Source organism: Pseudopodoces humilis, chromosome 8 (genome assembly GCF_049639895.1).
Source record: "Pseudopodoces humilis isolate 2021_Gansu_Grassland_sample_001 chromosome 8, ASM4963989v1, whole genome shotgun sequence".
NCBI lineage: Eukaryota > Metazoa > Chordata > Aves > Passeriformes > Paridae > Pseudopodoces > Pseudopodoces humilis.
Genome location: NC_142207.1, coordinates 4108297 through 4125915, shown reverse-complemented (window position 1 = coordinate 4125915; position 17619 = coordinate 4108297). Strand labels below are relative to the sequence as shown.

The 17619-nt window shown below is 40.8% G+C and overlaps 1 protein-coding gene across 6 annotated transcripts in view; it reads left to right on the top strand.

The window, feature by feature from the left end:
* The window catches only part of KYNU (kynureninase), a 62708-nt gene that overhangs the window by 16294 nt on the left and 28795 nt on the right, over window positions 1–17619 (top strand). For all 6 annotated transcript variants that reach the window (XM_014249237.2, XM_088059210.1, XM_088059208.1 and 3 more), the window contains exons 4-8: window positions 6406–6488; window positions 12107–12168; window positions 13045–13116; window positions 14583–14657; window positions 15992–16138. In XM_014249237.2, coding sequence (XP_014104712.1) covers window positions 6406–6488; window positions 12107–12168; window positions 13045–13116; window positions 14583–14657; window positions 15992–16138 — 439 coding nt within the window. The remainder of the gene's footprint in view (window positions 1–6405; window positions 6489–12106; window positions 12169–13044; window positions 13117–14582; window positions 14658–15991; window positions 16139–17619) is intronic.

Sequence of the window (17619 nt, the reverse complement as noted above, 5' to 3'; positions counted from 1 at the left end):
CAGTAGGACAGGTAAATAACCCTTTCAGCTGTGGTGTTAAGTAAGCACACAAACCTACTTGGCTGCTGCTGCTTGCTTGTGAATGTGGTGGGGTTCCAGGCCCTGTGTTTTTCTAATTAGTGATTTTAATTGCAGGGTGTGATTCACCCTGCAGGCCTTGCAACAAGCAGCTCCCCTTGAAACAGCACCAAATGCAGGTGATGCTGCTGCCCATGCTGGCAGGTTTTTGGCTCCTCTTAAACCAGGTCTCTGCTTGACAAGTTCATTTTATTTGGAAAGAAACATTCCTGTCTTCTCAGTATCACCTCAGCAAGGAGCTGAGTGTGAATTGCAACAAGCTTTGCTGAATCAAGCTGATGTAAAAGAGACAGGATAAAAGAAGGACACATTGCAGGAAAGGGACACTGTCATCACAATAAATGGGGAACTTTTTAATATACATGGGGGAAAGAAAAAGCTTTTTTTGCTCTTTATTTAGTTTTTTTAATATTATGTTCTGTTTCCATTAAGAGTCTGTGCTTTGAGATCTCCAGCACCTGTCTGAGCAGCTGGAGCAGGGATGAGTAAGGAAAATGATGAATAAAAAACAGGGAACTGAAGGTAGGAAAGGAAAATAACATCCAGATGAGTGAGTGAGCTGGGCGAGAGATGAACTCTTTTATAGGGTGCAGGATATGAGTGGAACAGATGTGATTTCATGGTGAGAGAGCAGAGGAAATATGGAGAGGCAGAAGAGGAAAAATGAATTCTGCTAAGTGGGCAGCCTTGTTTCAGCAGGAGCGGTCGAGATGGAAGCTTCTCAATGCAAATGTGAGAAATCTGTAGCTGCTCTTCCACTTGTAAATGTATGAATGCTGGGAGCCCATCAATTTGCTTTATTGATTCCTCTTTTTCCACCCGTATTCTTACAGGTGTGAAGGCTGAGAATGAGTGGGAATGAGTGGAACTTTGGGAAGAGCTCGTTCCTCCTGGTTATTCAGTCAGCACAGCAATGCAGTTTCTCCAGTTGTTTGAAAAAATTGCAGCCCCGTCCATTTCTGTGCTGTTATCCCACTTTGTCAGACAAGCAGCTGAGCTCCTTCAAAAAGCAGACAACATTCTTAGAGTGATGCACTGGGACTGCAAAAGTATTTCAGCTCCTCCACTGTATCTTTTCACTGCCTCACTTCTATTCTTGTGTTTGTCTTTGCTGCAGTGAAGGATGAGTTTTTCCTCAGTTATTGTAAAAACCTGGAAGAAAAAGGTAGGCAGTGTGTTCCCTCAGATCAAAAGTGCCTTCAGGAACTGTATCTAGGGGGAAATACGGCTGAGCATTGATTTCAAGTCACTGCAAAAGAGGGAGCAGAACTAGAAAGGCTGTTTGCCAAAAACACAGCTTGGCCTCAAAAGCCTTATCCAGAATAAATCAGAAAGTTTAAAAACAAATTAAACCCAAAACAAAACCAAAGAACCAGCTAAACCAAATCCCTCAGATTAAGAAAAACAAAGAAACAGAATAAAATCCTGAACCTAAAGCAGCTGAGACAGCCAGGGTAGGATCAAGCTAATTTTGAGGAGAACAGTGTATGATTAGAGATGGTGATGAATGGAATTCAGAGGAAGAGGTGGCTGAAGGTGCAGAAATGAATACTTTTATTCCAGTCACCAAGGACAGCTTAGCAAAGCCCAGTCTAAGGTGGTAGCTGTTCCCAGCTGAAGGCTGTTCAATGGCATCCCAGGCAGTGTGGGGTGTAGTGGCTCTGGCTTAGATAAATAAGTAGCAAGAATCTAAGAAATGGCATGCAAATTAGGTACATCCATCAAGTCAGCAGTGGTATAGATTCTGGCTTTCTTATAAATTGGTTTATTGCATTTTCTGCTTGTTGTGTCTTGGGACCCATCTCAAAGAGCTGTGAGTCTATTTAAATGGCTTTCACTGCTTGTAGTTAAGAATGAAAAGGAGGATTACCCACTGCTGGTCAAAGGCAGGGAAGCTGTAGCTTTATCTCCAAGTAGTGGTGGCAACTCATCAGGCAAACAGCTGGGAGAGAAAAGCGTGGAAAAGCCTCTTGTTGTGTTTCCTCTTAGTGCTTAGTTCCGTTCCCCCACCTCCACTTTAACTGGTGGGTTACAGCTCTCGTCCTACATCTGCCTCCCACATACCTTCTCTGGTCCTGTGTTCCTCCTCTCCACATCCCTCTGCCTCTGTTCCTTATGCTAATGTAGCAAGATTACAAATCCAAGCCACTGGCATTCTTAGGATGGATTTAAAAACAGCCTTTGAGACTTTGTCTTTCAGTTATGATTTCAGCTAAAACCAAGATTTATTGAATGAGGGGAAAAAAGGCATGAAGAGTTGTTCCCTCATGTTTAACCTAGAGTAGCCAATAACCCAATGTTTTAAAAGTGTAAACTTCAGGGGACTTTTTTTGGTTGGAGGAAGGCCAAGAGGTGCTTTGCAGTGCCTTGTTTTCCCCTTTGTCCTGCCAGAACCGGTTAAGTAATTAAAACATTTTATAGAATCATTACTGTGTGTGAGCATATGTCTCTCTCGTCTGAGTAACTCATTAAAGTGGAACAATTAAAACAGAAGGGAGCCTGCTGTAGCCAGTTGTGCTCATGTGAAGGGCTGGCAGGGCGACTGGGGAGTGGGGAACCTGCTGCACGCAAGTCTTGAGGACTGGAGCTGTTGGGCAAAATTAAGACTGAAAGGAAAAATGATTGTTCTCTGTGGATGTATCAGTGTAGGGGAGGGAAGGAACCAACTACCTGAAAAGTATGTTGGCACAGTAAATATTAACAAGGAGTAAATAAACTGAGGCTAGAAATAAAACATACATATATATATTTATATATATGCACACACTTCTAAGCATTGAAGCAGCCTGGTGACATGGACATAGATGAACAACCTCCTAGCTTGAGGAAGGCCTTAGAATGTAAAGCCTGCAGTAGCAAATGCCATTTTCAGCCAGTCAGAAGGTATCTTTGGTTCTGTGTGCTGAGCTAGTCCTGCAAGATCTGAGAACCCTGCAAAGAGCTTGGCCAAGCCATGCCTGACAGCCCCACCTCTCCTGCCCTGCTCTCAGCACTCTGCCTTTCAGCAAGATGTGGGGTACAGCTACAAACCCCTTTTCTAACGCCATGGGTTTTTTACTTGTGTCTCTAATCTGCTGGTCCATACAGTTCTTTTTCTTTTGATATGTCTTCATTATTTTTGGCTGTTTCTTTGCTTGAAACCATGGTCCAACTTAAGAGTCTGTACTGGCTCATTACATACCTTGCATCACTTTTGGCAAAGGAGCAAGAAGGAAATTTGCACTTGAACAAGATTTGGATGAATGCAGAAGATTCCTGAAGATGGCAATTAATTTAAATTCCTTTTCTCACCGCCTTTGAAACCCTGGGATCATCTCAGAAAATGTGTTTCTAGCTCCCCTAGCAAGCTTTAAATCAACCAGACCTCAGCGAATAAAACATGGCATTGTGATTCCCTGCCAAATTGAAAATAAAATGGTAACCGACTGAAAATTAATTTGCACAATGAGAAACTCTCATAGAAGTTGAAGAAATATCTGTTTGTCTGATGCTCTGTGATTTGATGGGTGAAGTTTTTTTATTCATTAATTTGGATACCTCAGTTTAAATCTCTTCTGCTACCTAGGGTGCAGTGAGGGGAAAAAGGGATGTAGGCTCTGCATGGATGAGGGGAATGCCAGGAGCACTGCACTTGTGTCCTTAAAGATTATTACCCCCAGTGCCTCCCAGAGCTGAGAGAGGGGTGGCATAATATACAGAGATATAAATTCTCTGAGGCAGAGCATAGAATTTTACAACCTAAGTGTAATAGGATGTATTGTGCCATCAGCAAAGTCTACAGAGTTTCATGTGATTAAAATAAAAAAAAAAAGGATCCAAGAATATGCTTTTAACTACCATTTTAGAGGCAATAATTTTTTGTCTCTTGGCATTTATATTGGCCATCAAGAGGGAGGTAAGCTGTGCCATAATAATAATAATAAGAATAATAATAAATGCTGCCTCTCACTTCTTTCAATATGGTTAAATGCCCATGTTTTTCTCTGAAAATAAAACATTCTCATGACCAAAATCTCAGAACTGTTTTCATGATAACTTGGAAATTTATTCTGAAATTTTGATAGTCCTGTGTGCTGATAGAGAGAACTTTCATTAGTAAATTCCCATCAGGATGACACTAATGGCTATAAAATCAGGGAAAGCTAATGAAAGAGAATCCCATAGGTAGTTAGGACTTATTTTTCCCATCTTATTATGTTTGCTATCCTCTTTCAGAAATACAGATTCCCTCAGGCTGGGGGCCACTGAAAATCTTTGGGGGTTTTATTTTAACAGTCTGTATTATCCTAAAGTCCCTTGATCACTATATTACAGTTAAGAATAAAACAGGAAATTACCAATAAATGTCTTGCTGTTTGTGAAACACATCCCCCTGTCCTCAGGGAATGCAGCTGCATTGTGGGCTGATAGAAGGGAGGCAATTTTAGCACTAATCCTGCCCCTCACAGCATTTTCTCCCGTCCCCACCCACTGCCTTTATTCCTCATCTATGAAATGCTCTTGTAAATGAGGGTTATTTCTCTCTGCTGTTGAGGGCTCATCAGAGAACAATTCTAAAATGGAGGAAAGCAGTCAGCTGCTGTACCAGGACCTTATCCAAACTGAGGAGCAGGGGACTGCCTGTGTGGGATTGGGCCTGTTGAGAGTGGGGATGTTACTTTTTTCTGTAAGAGATGTTCAGTTGTACCTGTGCACTCCTCCAGCTGTTGACCTAATCTAGCCCAAAATTAAATGGTGTTCTGCAAGGATAAGAGGCTTGAAATGGTTAATACTGTGCTTTTTAAAGTGGTTTTACATTTATTGTGGTTAATCTGTGCTTTTTAAAACCAGCAGCTCTCCTATTCTTTAGGATTGTAGTTCTTTTTTGGAGATATCCCTAAGAGGTTTGAATTAGACCCAGGTCAATCCAAAAGGGTCTGACTGTAAAATGCCCAGGTAATTTTTCTGGGAGACTGAATGAAACTCTACCTGAGAAGGGAAAGTATGAGGTGGATAAGGACAAACAATCTTTTAAATCACCTTGAGGATGGGGCAATGTCTCATGCACCCTCCATTCTCAAGTCTTACTCTGCCAGCTGTCCTCCTGTGATCTTGACTGAATGTTGTGGGTGGGCCAGTTCTTCTTTAAAAGATTTATTACATTTTTTTTCCCCTTTTTTTCTCACATCAAAACTTTTAAGGTGTCTTTTGCTCTCCCCACATTCTCACTAGCTTTGTCCTAATTTTGAAACAGCTTTATACTCAGCCTCATGCAGCCTGGTGTTTCCAACTCCACAAGTACCCCGTGGTGCTCAGCAAATATGAAAATCATCCAGTGTGAGATGGGAGCCCAGAGCAATGTTTCCCTGGATTAGCACCATTATTACTTTTCTCAGTCTGCCTCCATTTGCATTTAAATCTGTGCTCTACACCCCGCATGTTTAAGAAACTAGGCAACTTTTTATTTATATATGCACAGTAGCTACCTTAGAAGTTTTCTTCTCTGTCATAATTGAAGGAAAATTTAGTTCAGAGCACTCAATCCAGGACTGAATTTATGTATCTGTCACTCCAGAGTAGCAGAACACTGGAGTTTAAGGTGACCATATGATCTCCTGCAGTCAGGAGCAGTTTTCAATATAAAGTTTTAAAACACCCTTTGTCAGCCCAAAAAGCTTTATGCACACTGAGATCTAGAACAATTTTTCAGGGAGAAGAGAAGCAATAAAAATTAGCAAGCAACTCTGTTGATGCAGGGAAGCACCTGCCCCTGCACAAAGTACCCTCTGCTTTATGCAGAAGGGTGAGCTCAGACAGGAGATGCAGGAGGATAAAAATTGTTACTGACAAGAAATATTCCTGTCTGGGAGCAAGGCAGTATCTCAGTCTGTCATCCTGTGCACCATCAGAGGTTCTGCTCAGCCAGAAGTGCAGGCTGGGGAGGTCTGTGGGGCAATCTCTGCTGTCTGTGCAGGGATGTGAGCCAGGGTTAGCAGGTGCCATCCACACTGGGATGCCCTGTCCCAATTTTTCTGTCCCCAGAGCCTTCCAGAACCCATGCAGTCATTTCCGGGGGGTTGTGAAAAAGCTGTCATCTTTAATTCTCAGGATTTTCTAGAGGAGTTTTGTGGGCCAAACTAAATAATTCTCAAGCACCCAGCATCTTGTCAGAAACCAATAAATTACCTTTGCTCTGAGGTTTAATGGTATAAGTGTTGTGCTCAGCTTAAGCAAGTCTCATCTTCCTCATCTGTCCTCCAAATGTGGTGTCTCCAAATCAGGTATGAGTCTTAGGACAGATCCAAATAGGATACCACACATTTTCATCATTTTCCCATTCCTTTTCAGGGGTGTCCATGGCCATTTCAATGGCCAGCGCCCGTGGGCTTTGGGAGACGAGTGCATCCTGGACCTGATGGCTGAACTGGTTGGTAGGTGTGACATGCAGGGGAAAACCTTTCTCCAGAAATAAAAACAAATTTAGTTTCTTTTAAGACTCAAAAACCTGAAATTCTGTAGGCAGAATTTAATTCCTTTTATTCTTATGTTTGAAAGTAGGTTTTCTTGTGCATGGACTAACATTTTATTTTAAGGCTGCAGGGATTTAGGGGATGAATGTGTGTGATAATGTATGACCATATGCATATCATGAAACTAATTGCAGCAGAGGGTTTCTTGGAGCATCATAAACCATTTGGACTAACACATGAAGGCCTTTTAAAGGGCACTTGGTATTACAGAATCTCAGTAACTTTTCCAGAAGTAAAATGATGAACTTTCCCCTTTGATAAATTATTTCTATCTAGACATTTTCTGCTTTTCCTCTTTTTCCTGCCACTAAATCCAGACTCATACTTGAGAGCTGCTTGTGCCAATGGAGCAGATAATTGGGGCAGGACCTGCTATTGATGAGTTCCCATTACCCTGGGTCCCCCTTGAGGAGCCTGCAGTGCTGCAGGACCTTGGCAAGAAGTGCTTCTGGTTATTCCAGAGATTGAGGAGCCCTGGAGACTCCTCCTGGTGAATTTGCCAGGGAAGCAGCCTGCTGAGTGGGAATGCAAATTTCCTCTATCACTTCTTACTCTGTGTAGCTGAAATAATCTTTCACTGGGATTTCCTTCAGAGTTGTCTCTGAAGGGGGAAGAGAAATTATCTTGGCAGGGTCTTTTTCTTCCCAACCCTCCCAGCTGTTGTCAAGGCTAGGTTAGTTGATTTTGGGGAGATCTGGCCCCTATTTCAGTGTAGGTGTTGAAGGCAACTCTCAACATGACTGTCAGAACTGAATTATCAGGCATTAATTTGTGAAATCACTGAGGAAAAATATTACCCTTAAGTTGACCTACTGTATTCTAGATATTGTATTGTAATTTCTCCTCCAACTGCAGACAAGTGTTCAATGAGAAAATTATGGTTTTCCTCCTTCAAGAAAAGCAAATGGGGTTGGAACAATTGGGAGCAGATACATTAAAGAATGTTTCATGACAAGTTTATTTATAAACTTATAAATAAAATCCCTCTCTGAATTCTTTATGAAGTTTCCAAATAGCTAAAATAATGGGTGTTATTATTGGAGCAGAACAAATGCAATAAATTATTGTTGTAGTTGGTCTATCCATGATGTAAACACTGAGATAATATAAATATGAGTGTGGCTACATTGGGCATCCCTGGGCTGTGTAGAAAAATCCCATCTGCAGAATGAAATAAAAATCCCAAAATGCAGATTGGGGGTTCTGATTTCGTAAGTTGCTGTTGTTGTACCTGGTGCTGCTCAGGAGCCTGAGAAGTTACTTGTCTTGTTTTTATTACATTCAAGGGCAAGCTCAGCACCCTCATCATAGGGCACAAAAATGTGGAAATGTAAAGGGGTGGAGGATGTTGAAATACTGAAAACAGCTGATTTAGGGACGTGTCCAGTATGACCCATCTCCCCTGGCCAGTGGATACTCTTGTTCTGGTTGGGTACAGCTAGGAACCTGTGGAAAGGTGGGGAAAGCTGACTTGGAATTTTAATTTGGAAATCTTGAATTTAATTAACTAAGCGGGCAGTCAAGAATTTCTCTTATGCCATATTCCCAGTCGCCCAAATCAGTAATCAAGGTAAGACAGCCGATGTTCTTCACACAACCAGGAGAGAGACAGCCAAGACTCCCCAAAGAACAGCTGGAAGTGTCTGAGTTATCACTTTTCTCTGCATCACCTCCCGTGGCTGTTTGCCTCTGCTTTGTTTGCAGCACGTGGAGCCCCGTGGCAGCTGAGCCCTGACCTCCTGTCGCTGCCAGGGTCCCTCTGGCCTCAGCAGGGTAAAGAGTCACTGCAGAGAGCAGAGGATGAGCCAGGGACCCTTCTACCCTTAACCATCTGTCTTGTACAGGCTGCCAGCTAAGCTCCTATATTAATATTAATTTAACTACAAGATGCGTTGTAGGTGCAAGGAGATGGAAATGAGAGCTTCACTTAAATTTTATCTAACTGCTCGCCCAGCTCCTTACTTTCCTTTTATTTGCCAAGCTCCATGTGACACCAGTGCTTTTGCATCACCATGGCTTATCCACAATGAACTTATTATAATTATCTTCATGGTAAGCAAATATTCTAAAATTTTCAATAAAAATTATGACTGAAGTCACCCTAATGTTAACCTAATTTTTTGTTTTTAAAATTATTTCCTGGGAAGTGTTTCCTGCTGTTTTCCTCAAGGATAAAAGGCATGGTTTGGATTCTCTTCTCCAAAATTTTTGGGGCTTTGTTTGATTAAATTGTAAAATGTGGTATAGGCTCACGTCTGGCCCTCAAATTTATGTGCAGGGTTTGGTTTAGAAAATATCCTCATGGGTTTTTTTTCAGGACACAGGTGAGTAATTCTTAGAATGCAGATGAATTAATATTTCCCAAATAATGGAAGTATCATAGTAAATTTCATTCTTAAAATTGTAAGAAATAACGAAGAGGCTAAAAAGATAAATGTAGGGGAAAAAAAGCTATGTTAAAATGCTCTTTTCATTGTGGTATTCCACAGATTCATGAAATCGTTTAAGTTCAAAGGGATCTTAACATTCCAACCCTCACAATTTATGTTTAAATACCGTTTTCCAACAAAAAATAATATTATGCATGAGTACATTACTGAATGAATTCTGCATTTACTTTCTGATTTACTTTAATGTAAGAACAATAACAGAATTTTTCTGTATTTTTTATTCAGTATTGAACATTTTATGGAGGAGGAGGTGGAGCAGGAATTGTCATTTCTCACCCTACGTGGTGACAGCAAGTAAAACTCTTTGGTGAGATTTATTCAGAAATGGACCAAAGACTGTAAAACACCTTTGTCTGCTTAATGTTTTATAGTGCACGAACACCTTGCTTATTAAACGCAGTCACATTTTCTTGTTCATTGAAAGTTACAGTAGTAAATACGTTGTGAAATGAAGAGTCAAGGTCAGTGGAGGCCAAAGCTTTTTTTCTGCGCTCACACCAAGTGGCAGAAGGCAGTGAAGGCAATCTCTGCTTCTCCTACCAGACTTTATTAAAACATTACAACCTTGGCAGGATCACCTTCTGATGGAACAAGATTAACTGTGTGGCTGCTGCCGTACGATGGGCTCGGGCAGGTCTCTGTTGAGGGAAGACTGAACGCTGAGCAGATTTGGAGTGACTTTGAGTGATAAGGACTATTTGAAATAACCAAAATGTTTTCGAAACTGGGGCCCTTAGCCTTTTACCAATCATTTTACAAAATGCTTTTTACTTACTCCACCGAGGATCAGACTTCCCCAGCAGTCAGAGAGGAGAAGGATGGCAGTGTCTGCCTAACACAATCATAATTGTCTCTGAAGTTGTACTTTGCAAACGCTGCTTCCTTTTATTAAAGAGGAGATTTATCATGCAGAACATACAGGTTTTAGCCTGTCCTGGAGATATGGTACAAAGTTAGGAAATAAGGAAGGCAAACATAATTTTGTCTCCCGTGTGCCGGGTCTTTGAATATTGTAATAGGTTAATTGGATCACAGAAAGGTTGTTTTCTGAAATGCAGTGCAGGTTATAAAGGATAACAGTTTTCCAATGACATGGATGAGGTTTGTTTTGTGGGCATGAAATTCAATAATGGAAGGCTTTTAATAAATATATAATTTACGGAGGACCAAGACTTACATGACAAATGTAGTGTCATATTTAATTTGGGATGCTAGCATGCAGCTAAAAGTGATCTACAGATTAACCATTTGTTTTATACAGAATTGTACATCAGGCAGAAGATTTCTCATATAGAGTTTGCTGTGAAAGCCACAGATATCGTGGAAGGAGCAGAGGGACAAATAAGAGCAATACCATTTCTTGATCCTGTCCCTTTTTTTAGCCTCAAGAGTTCCATAGAAATATTAAGACTGCAAATAATACTGTTTTGAGCTGCAATCACTCTCTCTAGCTGTCTCCTGGATCTGCAATAGAACAACTCCAAGGTGACCTCTTCCAGCAACATGGAGCCTGCAGATGCAATGCTATCAGAGGGAAGAAAAGAAAGCAATGGAGAGAAGTCTAAGTGAAGAAAAAAATCATTCTTCCTTATGAAGAACTAGTCCTTCATATGTTTCTTTCCACAAACTTGATGATGTTCCTGGTGTCTGAAGGAGGAGGGAGCTTATTCATGACATCTCATTTTTCTTGTGGCTCATCCCTTGGACTGATCATTCCCAGTCACTGGCACTGGTTTTCCAAATCCTTCTGTCCAAAACCTGGAGATTTCATCAACACATGGAAATGTCCTTGAACACCTCAATGAGAACAGTGCTCAGCTTTTCCTGTGCTGGCAGAAGCTGAGGCCTGCAGGGGAGGAATGCATGAATTAATTATAATTATAGATTTCCATGTTCTTTGGCTATATTTGCCTGTATTGGGTTGAACCCATAGTTATAGGTTTTTTTTTCCTACTCTGACAAAGCACTCACTCTGTGAATTTAAACTCTAGGATACAGTGGCAGTGTCTCAGGTGTCCCCCAAGGCAGGGACAGGAGAAATTAATCTTTCCTTTTCTTGTGGTTCCCCTTAACCTTTTATATCCCCAAATCATCATTTCCTTCCTCTTTATCTATTCCAAAAGTGGCTGTTGCCCTCCCTGCCCGCTTACACCTCTCTTCATCCCTCCCTCTCTGCAACCTCTCTCCACGTTTGGTGAATCTGTGGCTCAGTGAGGATCAGGACAAGGTGCATGAGCACATCTCCCATCTGAAGACTCTCAAGATATTGATTTGTCTCATGGATGAATTTCTGCTTTTCAACAACAGACACCAAGCATACCAGAAGGAAACAGGAATTGATTTTCTCCATATCCTGGTGCCGCCCTGCCAATACACAATTCCCTGTCCTGCCTAAAACCTTTCACCAGGGCTTGACAAATGCTGGGGAATTTGTTACTAAATACTTGATAACAACAATTAGTTGTTACTAATTAGCTCTGCCTGTGATTAGCTGTAGTCCAAAGGCATCTGTTATTATCCTCATTGGAGCAATGTGGGCATGGCTTCTTGTGAAGCTGCTGCATTAATAATGGTCTAATATATCCAATAGGTCAATTTTGCTTATTTCATTTTTTAATTAGGGATGAGATTTATCTTGACATTACAATAACCATTTGCAGCAGATGGTTATCTCAATGTGTTTTCTCACTCGTGTTACATATGAACTTCAGACAAAAATAAGTCTTCAAGTCTTGCTTTACATACAGTCTTAGTGACCTCACTTGTCTGAGGTATTCAAGATAATAAATCCACTGGTAGTTTGCAGGGAAATGGAAATATTTCATTGTTGGTTTTTTTTTTCTGTGTCTGACCTAAAAAAATAAATATTTTCCTGCCAGTGCACTGTACAAGAAACATGAAATCTTTTTATTTGACTCTGATGACACCTCAAATGTTTGTTCCCTTTCCGGGCTTTGGAGAGACATTGAATTCATGTTTTTGCTTTATCACCACTGTTCTATATTTCTCTGAAATTTTAAAGAAAAACTCCAACCATTTTTCAAATGTTTTATCTTTCTATTATTTCAGGGGCCAAAAGACAAGAAATAGCTTTAATGAATGGGCTGACTGTTAACTTGCACCTTCAGATGGTATGTCTTTATGATGTATATTTGATCTTGTGTTGACAAGTATTTTTCTCCTTTCTTTGTGTGCATGTAAGCAAAGTATTTTCTGAGGACCTCACAGAGACAGCACTGGGTGACAGATTAAGTTTTTAAGCCTTGGGAGTTGTATCTTGAATAATGTATGTGCAAGACCTGGCCTGACTCAATAGTAAGGAGGAAAGCTGGACAGAGAAATATTTTCAAGGACTCTGTAGGGGAAGTTTGAGCTGTTCTCACATGTGTTGTATGTCAGCTGCCAGAGGAAATCTTGTTATTTAAGAAACATTTACAAGTAACTTCTCAAATTTCAATTCCACACCAAATTTCCAAGTTAAGGAAATAGGAGGGCTTGTAAGTCTTCCTAATCCTCCTAGCACAGTGGCCAGGAACTGAGAAGAAAAGACCACCCACCTGTAGGTGCTGAGATCAGGTCTTTGGTCAGGGTTGTTTTGGAGTAAGGGATGATCCAATAACTAAAGTTTTAGGGCAGGGATGCAAATCTAATTCTTCTTCACTGCCTGTCACTCTTCAGCTGCTGCTTCTGATTGCTGGATGGGGCTGGGTGAAATCCCAGCTTCCCTGGCTGCAGTCAGAGCTTTGCCATTGATTCCTGTTAAGTGCAAGTTTTCACTGCTGGGTTTTGGTGTCCTTTGTTATGGATATGTGATAATGTGAAAGTATTGTAACACTTTCCTACTTTGATAAATGTCATATGGACAAAGAAATATTTGTAATTTCTGGGGGATTCTCTGTAGTCTACATGAAAGTAAAGCAGTCTTTATTAAGTTATGTGCTGGAAGCATCTTTCTCATCTCTGCTTAGATAAATTTCAATATTTCTATATTATTTTTCTCTTAACAGCTATCGTTCTTTAAGCCTACTCCAAGACGTTATAAAATTCTTCTAGAAGCAAGAGCCTTTCCTTCTGACCATGTAAGAAATTAATATTTCACCATATTTGTATTATTAATCATATTTTCCCAAAGAATATAAGTAGTATGATTTGAATATTTATTAGCTCATCTTGTCCAAGTAACATTACAATAAAAGAATCTGTCAGAAGCTTTTGAGCTCAGCATATTTTACAGATCGTAGCTTTATTCCTTTTGTTCAAATAAGAAGTGTTGCACTAGGAAAAGAATGAATGGGTGCATTGATTTATTAGTCTTTTTAAAGACATTGAGCAAACTACCGGCCTAAATCAACTAAAGTTGTAAATGTTTTATTAATTCTTGTTTCTGTTTTACTTTATGAAACCAAATCAATACAAACTCACAACATTAACACTTATATATCCCCAGACAGAGATGGAAATGTTTGTTCTTAGCACTTTAGATTACTAGTTCAAACATAATTTGTCTGCTATAAAATAAGAGACAATAGCCCGTGCATCAGAGCTTTGAGCAGATTAATCTTTGGGTTTGTGGGCCACTGCTACTTTATCATCAGCACCGTAAACTCCTGGAAATTGATAACTAATTTGATCTCTAAGGTGCAATAAAAGTGACTCAAGCTACTAACAGGTTTATTTGTAATGAAGATGCTGGCACAGATGTATACACCTCAAATTGCTTTTATTCTAAGTAATGTTCAGATTAATCCCACATTTGTTCCACGTGCACTTGTACATTTACACTCCATCCTCTTAAATTTCTGTGGCACTTCAGTAATAATCTCTGCAACTGCCATCGCTTCAGTTCCTGTCGTGAAATTTTAAACTCTTTTATACTGTTATTTGATGATTTTTATTTCATCTCCAGGACCATTATTTATCGATAAAATCGGCAGATAGGACTTTTAAAATATCTTGAGAGTTTAAAGCTCTTATTTCCCTCCAGCTGTGCCGCAAATAGAAGATGTGAGAATGGCACAGGGCAGGACGCCTGTGCTGGCCAAACCTCATTTGTATTGGCAGCAGGACATGTGGGTACCCAGGGCTCCTGGAGAAGGGATGCTCAGTCCTCCTTGGCTGCTCTCCCTGCAGGCTTGGCTTTCTGGCCTCTGGGGAAGTGCCTGCATCACATCTCAGCACAGAACCATGGAATGGTTTAGGTTGGAGAGGACATCAAGGTCACCATGCCATGGGCAGGGATGCCACCCGCTGGATTGCTCAGGGCCCCATCTCCACCCTCACTCTGCTCCGTGGATTTATCCTGTGGGATTCAGGCTTTGACTTTGTCCTTGCAGTCTCTCCCGATAATTAAATTCAGATCTTTTTCAGTCCAAAGGAAATCTGTGAGTTTCTCAGTGGAGTTGGATTATGCTTTCAAGCATTACTTTTAGTGAAAGACAAGGCATCTGAACACCTTTCTCAAGCTCTGATGCGTTTGTCCCTCTTTTCCTTGTAGCTGTTTATCGTGTATTTGTGTTAATGTTGTCTGCATGGAATTCTCTTCCAGTATGCTGTGGAGTCCCAGCTCCGGCTGCATGGGCTGGATGTGGAGAAAAGCATGGTCCTGCTGCAGCCACGGCAGGTGGGTGAGGAATCTGGCACTTCTCCTTGCTGCCACCAAGGGCAGAAACACATTTCATGTGAAAGCAGGCATATATTCTCAAATATTCTAGTGTAGGAGTTGTAATCTCTGTTTATTAAAACACAGATAAAATTCGTGAATCATAAACAGACATGTTCAGCATATACTTTTGACATTAAACCCCATTTTATAATTGCTGATTCAATAGTCAGTTTTCCCAGAAGAATAACAACAACAAAAAAGCTATTTCCTCTATTTTTCCTGTTTCCAAAAAAAATAAAACTGGCAGCCTCCTGAGTCACCTGCAAAATTCTCACTGAGAATGCGCAGTGCTCTTTGAATGTCCTGAGGTAAGAGATTGCCATAACACGAGCACCACTGTGTCTGCAGCTGAGGGAAAGGTCTGCTCTCAGTAATATGCAATTCAGATTAATTTGAAAGGCTGCCTCGCTTCACTTCTACAGCATTAAGAACTTTGTCACCTAACTATAAACTGAGGGTGACCTTTTGCTTCAGAAATCTGAGTCATCTTGTGAGTAAAGAGCCCACTCCTGAACGCTTGATAGATTTGCAGAGATTGTTGAGATAATAACAGTGCCTTGCAATTCAACCATCTTGCCCGAGCTTTTTTCAGTAACAAGTCTAATTCAATTCTAGGTTTTCACTGCCTAATTGATCCCTAGGTGGTGGTATGTTTTACAAGATCCCTTGCTAGGAAGACAGGAGGAGGATGGGGCAGTAATTTTCCTGTAAAGAATCAAAAATTAGGTTGATTTTTTTTTTTTCCCTGTCGTTGAAATTCTTCTATATTTAATGACCACAGGTTTGGGGATTTTTGTGCTTTTGATGATGTGAGACATTGTTTTTGAAATATGAATATGGCAGGTTTATAATAGCTTCCTGTGGGATACCAAGTTTATCAGAAAAGTACAGAGTGAAACTGATAGAAAACTTTCAAATCTTGTGAGTGTCACAAATTTCAGATGCCACTTAAAAATCTTTAGATATTCTGTCTGCACCAGGAATTTTTGACTGTAAATTATAACTGTCAGAAATATTTAAGAGTATGAAGCATGTTAGAGTATGAAGTGAAGAGACTTTTTATAGCAGGCACCTCCAAGATTCACTTGCTAATGATTATTTTTTTGAGCTTACTTGCTCACAGGCTACTTCATAGCACAACCTTTGTGTATCATACCAAGATCAAGGTTTGCTTTTGATCTCCTTATGCAAGCAGCCTGGCTCATGGTAAAATGTAGAGTACAAAATAAAGAATGGCAATGTCATTACTGCCTGAGTTGATGTAAAATTTGTGTGCTTTGATTTTGATTTAGGGGGAGGAGACCTTGAGGACTGAAGATATCCTGGCTGTAATTGAGAAGGAAGGGGATTCTATTGCTGTCATTCTGTTCTGTGGGGTGCAGTACTACACGGGACAGTTGTTTGACATCCCTAGAATAACAAAGGCTGGCCAAAAAAAGGTAAGACTGCTCCAGTTGTGTCATTTTCAGACCAATTTTAGAACAGTTTTCTCTGTGAAATATTTTAACATGTTTTTTGTGGAACAAAACACAGAAATTTGTAGGTCTCTGTAAAATGTAAAAGCACTCTGTGCCCAGACCCTTTGGGGACTGTGTGCTGCATGAAGAAATAGCCCTGTAGGAGCAATCTTTCAGGCAGATGAATGTTAAACTATTTGGAAAAGGTAATTCATGACTATTAACTTTGACATGGCTTTTCTTGAAGGGTAGAATACCAAGAGCCTCAGTGAAGAAGGAGGAGGAGGCAATCACAGCTCTAATCTGTCTTTGAAAGTTAGTTTGTGTAAGATTTCTGAGCTTTTTCGACAGACTCTCATGATTCTCCTCCTTTCCTGTAGCCATGCTATGGCAGATTTTGCCCCCCTTGGGCAGGGAGGTGAGCTCCCCACGGAGCCAGAACTGCTCAGGCTCCACTGACGAGTTTTCCGGAGACAGGCACAATGTGGAGCACAAGATGTGGAGCATCACAAGATGACTGTATTTTTGTGATGACTCAGCCTTCAGAGCTTGCAGACAGCGTGTTCTGTGGACATAGCTGTAAAACTCTTTAACCATCTCAATTGCCTTAGGAATCCAGGAGAAAACAGTTTTTAATTAAGTTGTCTTATCAACAGGAGGTCACCAGACTTTCCATGGTGGCAGCCTTTTACTGGATGCACCTTATCTCATACAAGATTAAACCACTGAAGGGTAAACTTATTTAGTATCACTGGATTTTTGGCAAACCAGCTAACTGTTTATATTTAATGATTTAACTCCCTGGAGAGGTTCCTACCTCACAGCACACTATACATCTTCTGTAGCTGTAGGTTTGGCAGTGGAATTTTTTTTGGACGTCAGGGCATAACTTATGCTGATGGCAAGAGATGGTAAAGTCCCCCCTGGGAGAGCAGAGCAGGTGTGAGAGCTGGTGCAGGGCCCGTGGGATATAAAACGGGAATGTTCTCACAGAGCAGCACCTGGTGTTAAAACCCAGTGTTAAAAACAGTACAAAACAAAACCAACTCCTGACATGGATGTAGAAAAGCAGGGTGAAAAGAAATGTGGGGAGTCATCTGCAGGGGAAGTGAGTTTGTGTCGGAGCTCCAAAAGAAACACCATCATGGTGCTTTCCTGGAGTGTCTGCCACTACCTTGCTGACCACAAAAAATCACAATTCCACTGTGCTGGAATGTTAGAAAGGGAAGACAGGTTATTAACAGGATGATGCCACCCACTGTTCTACTCTCTCCCTCTCCTGGTGGCAGCAGAGCTTTCGTTCAGCTGCCAACACCTACATGTCCTCAGTGCTGCTTCCCAGAAAGCTGCTCCGTGATGTGCCTGAAAGGTGTCGGAGAAAGAGAGAGAAATCTTTCTTCCTTTCCATAAAGATGAACAACCTGGGAATAAACTATCGCTTTACCACCTCTCCAAAGATGCTC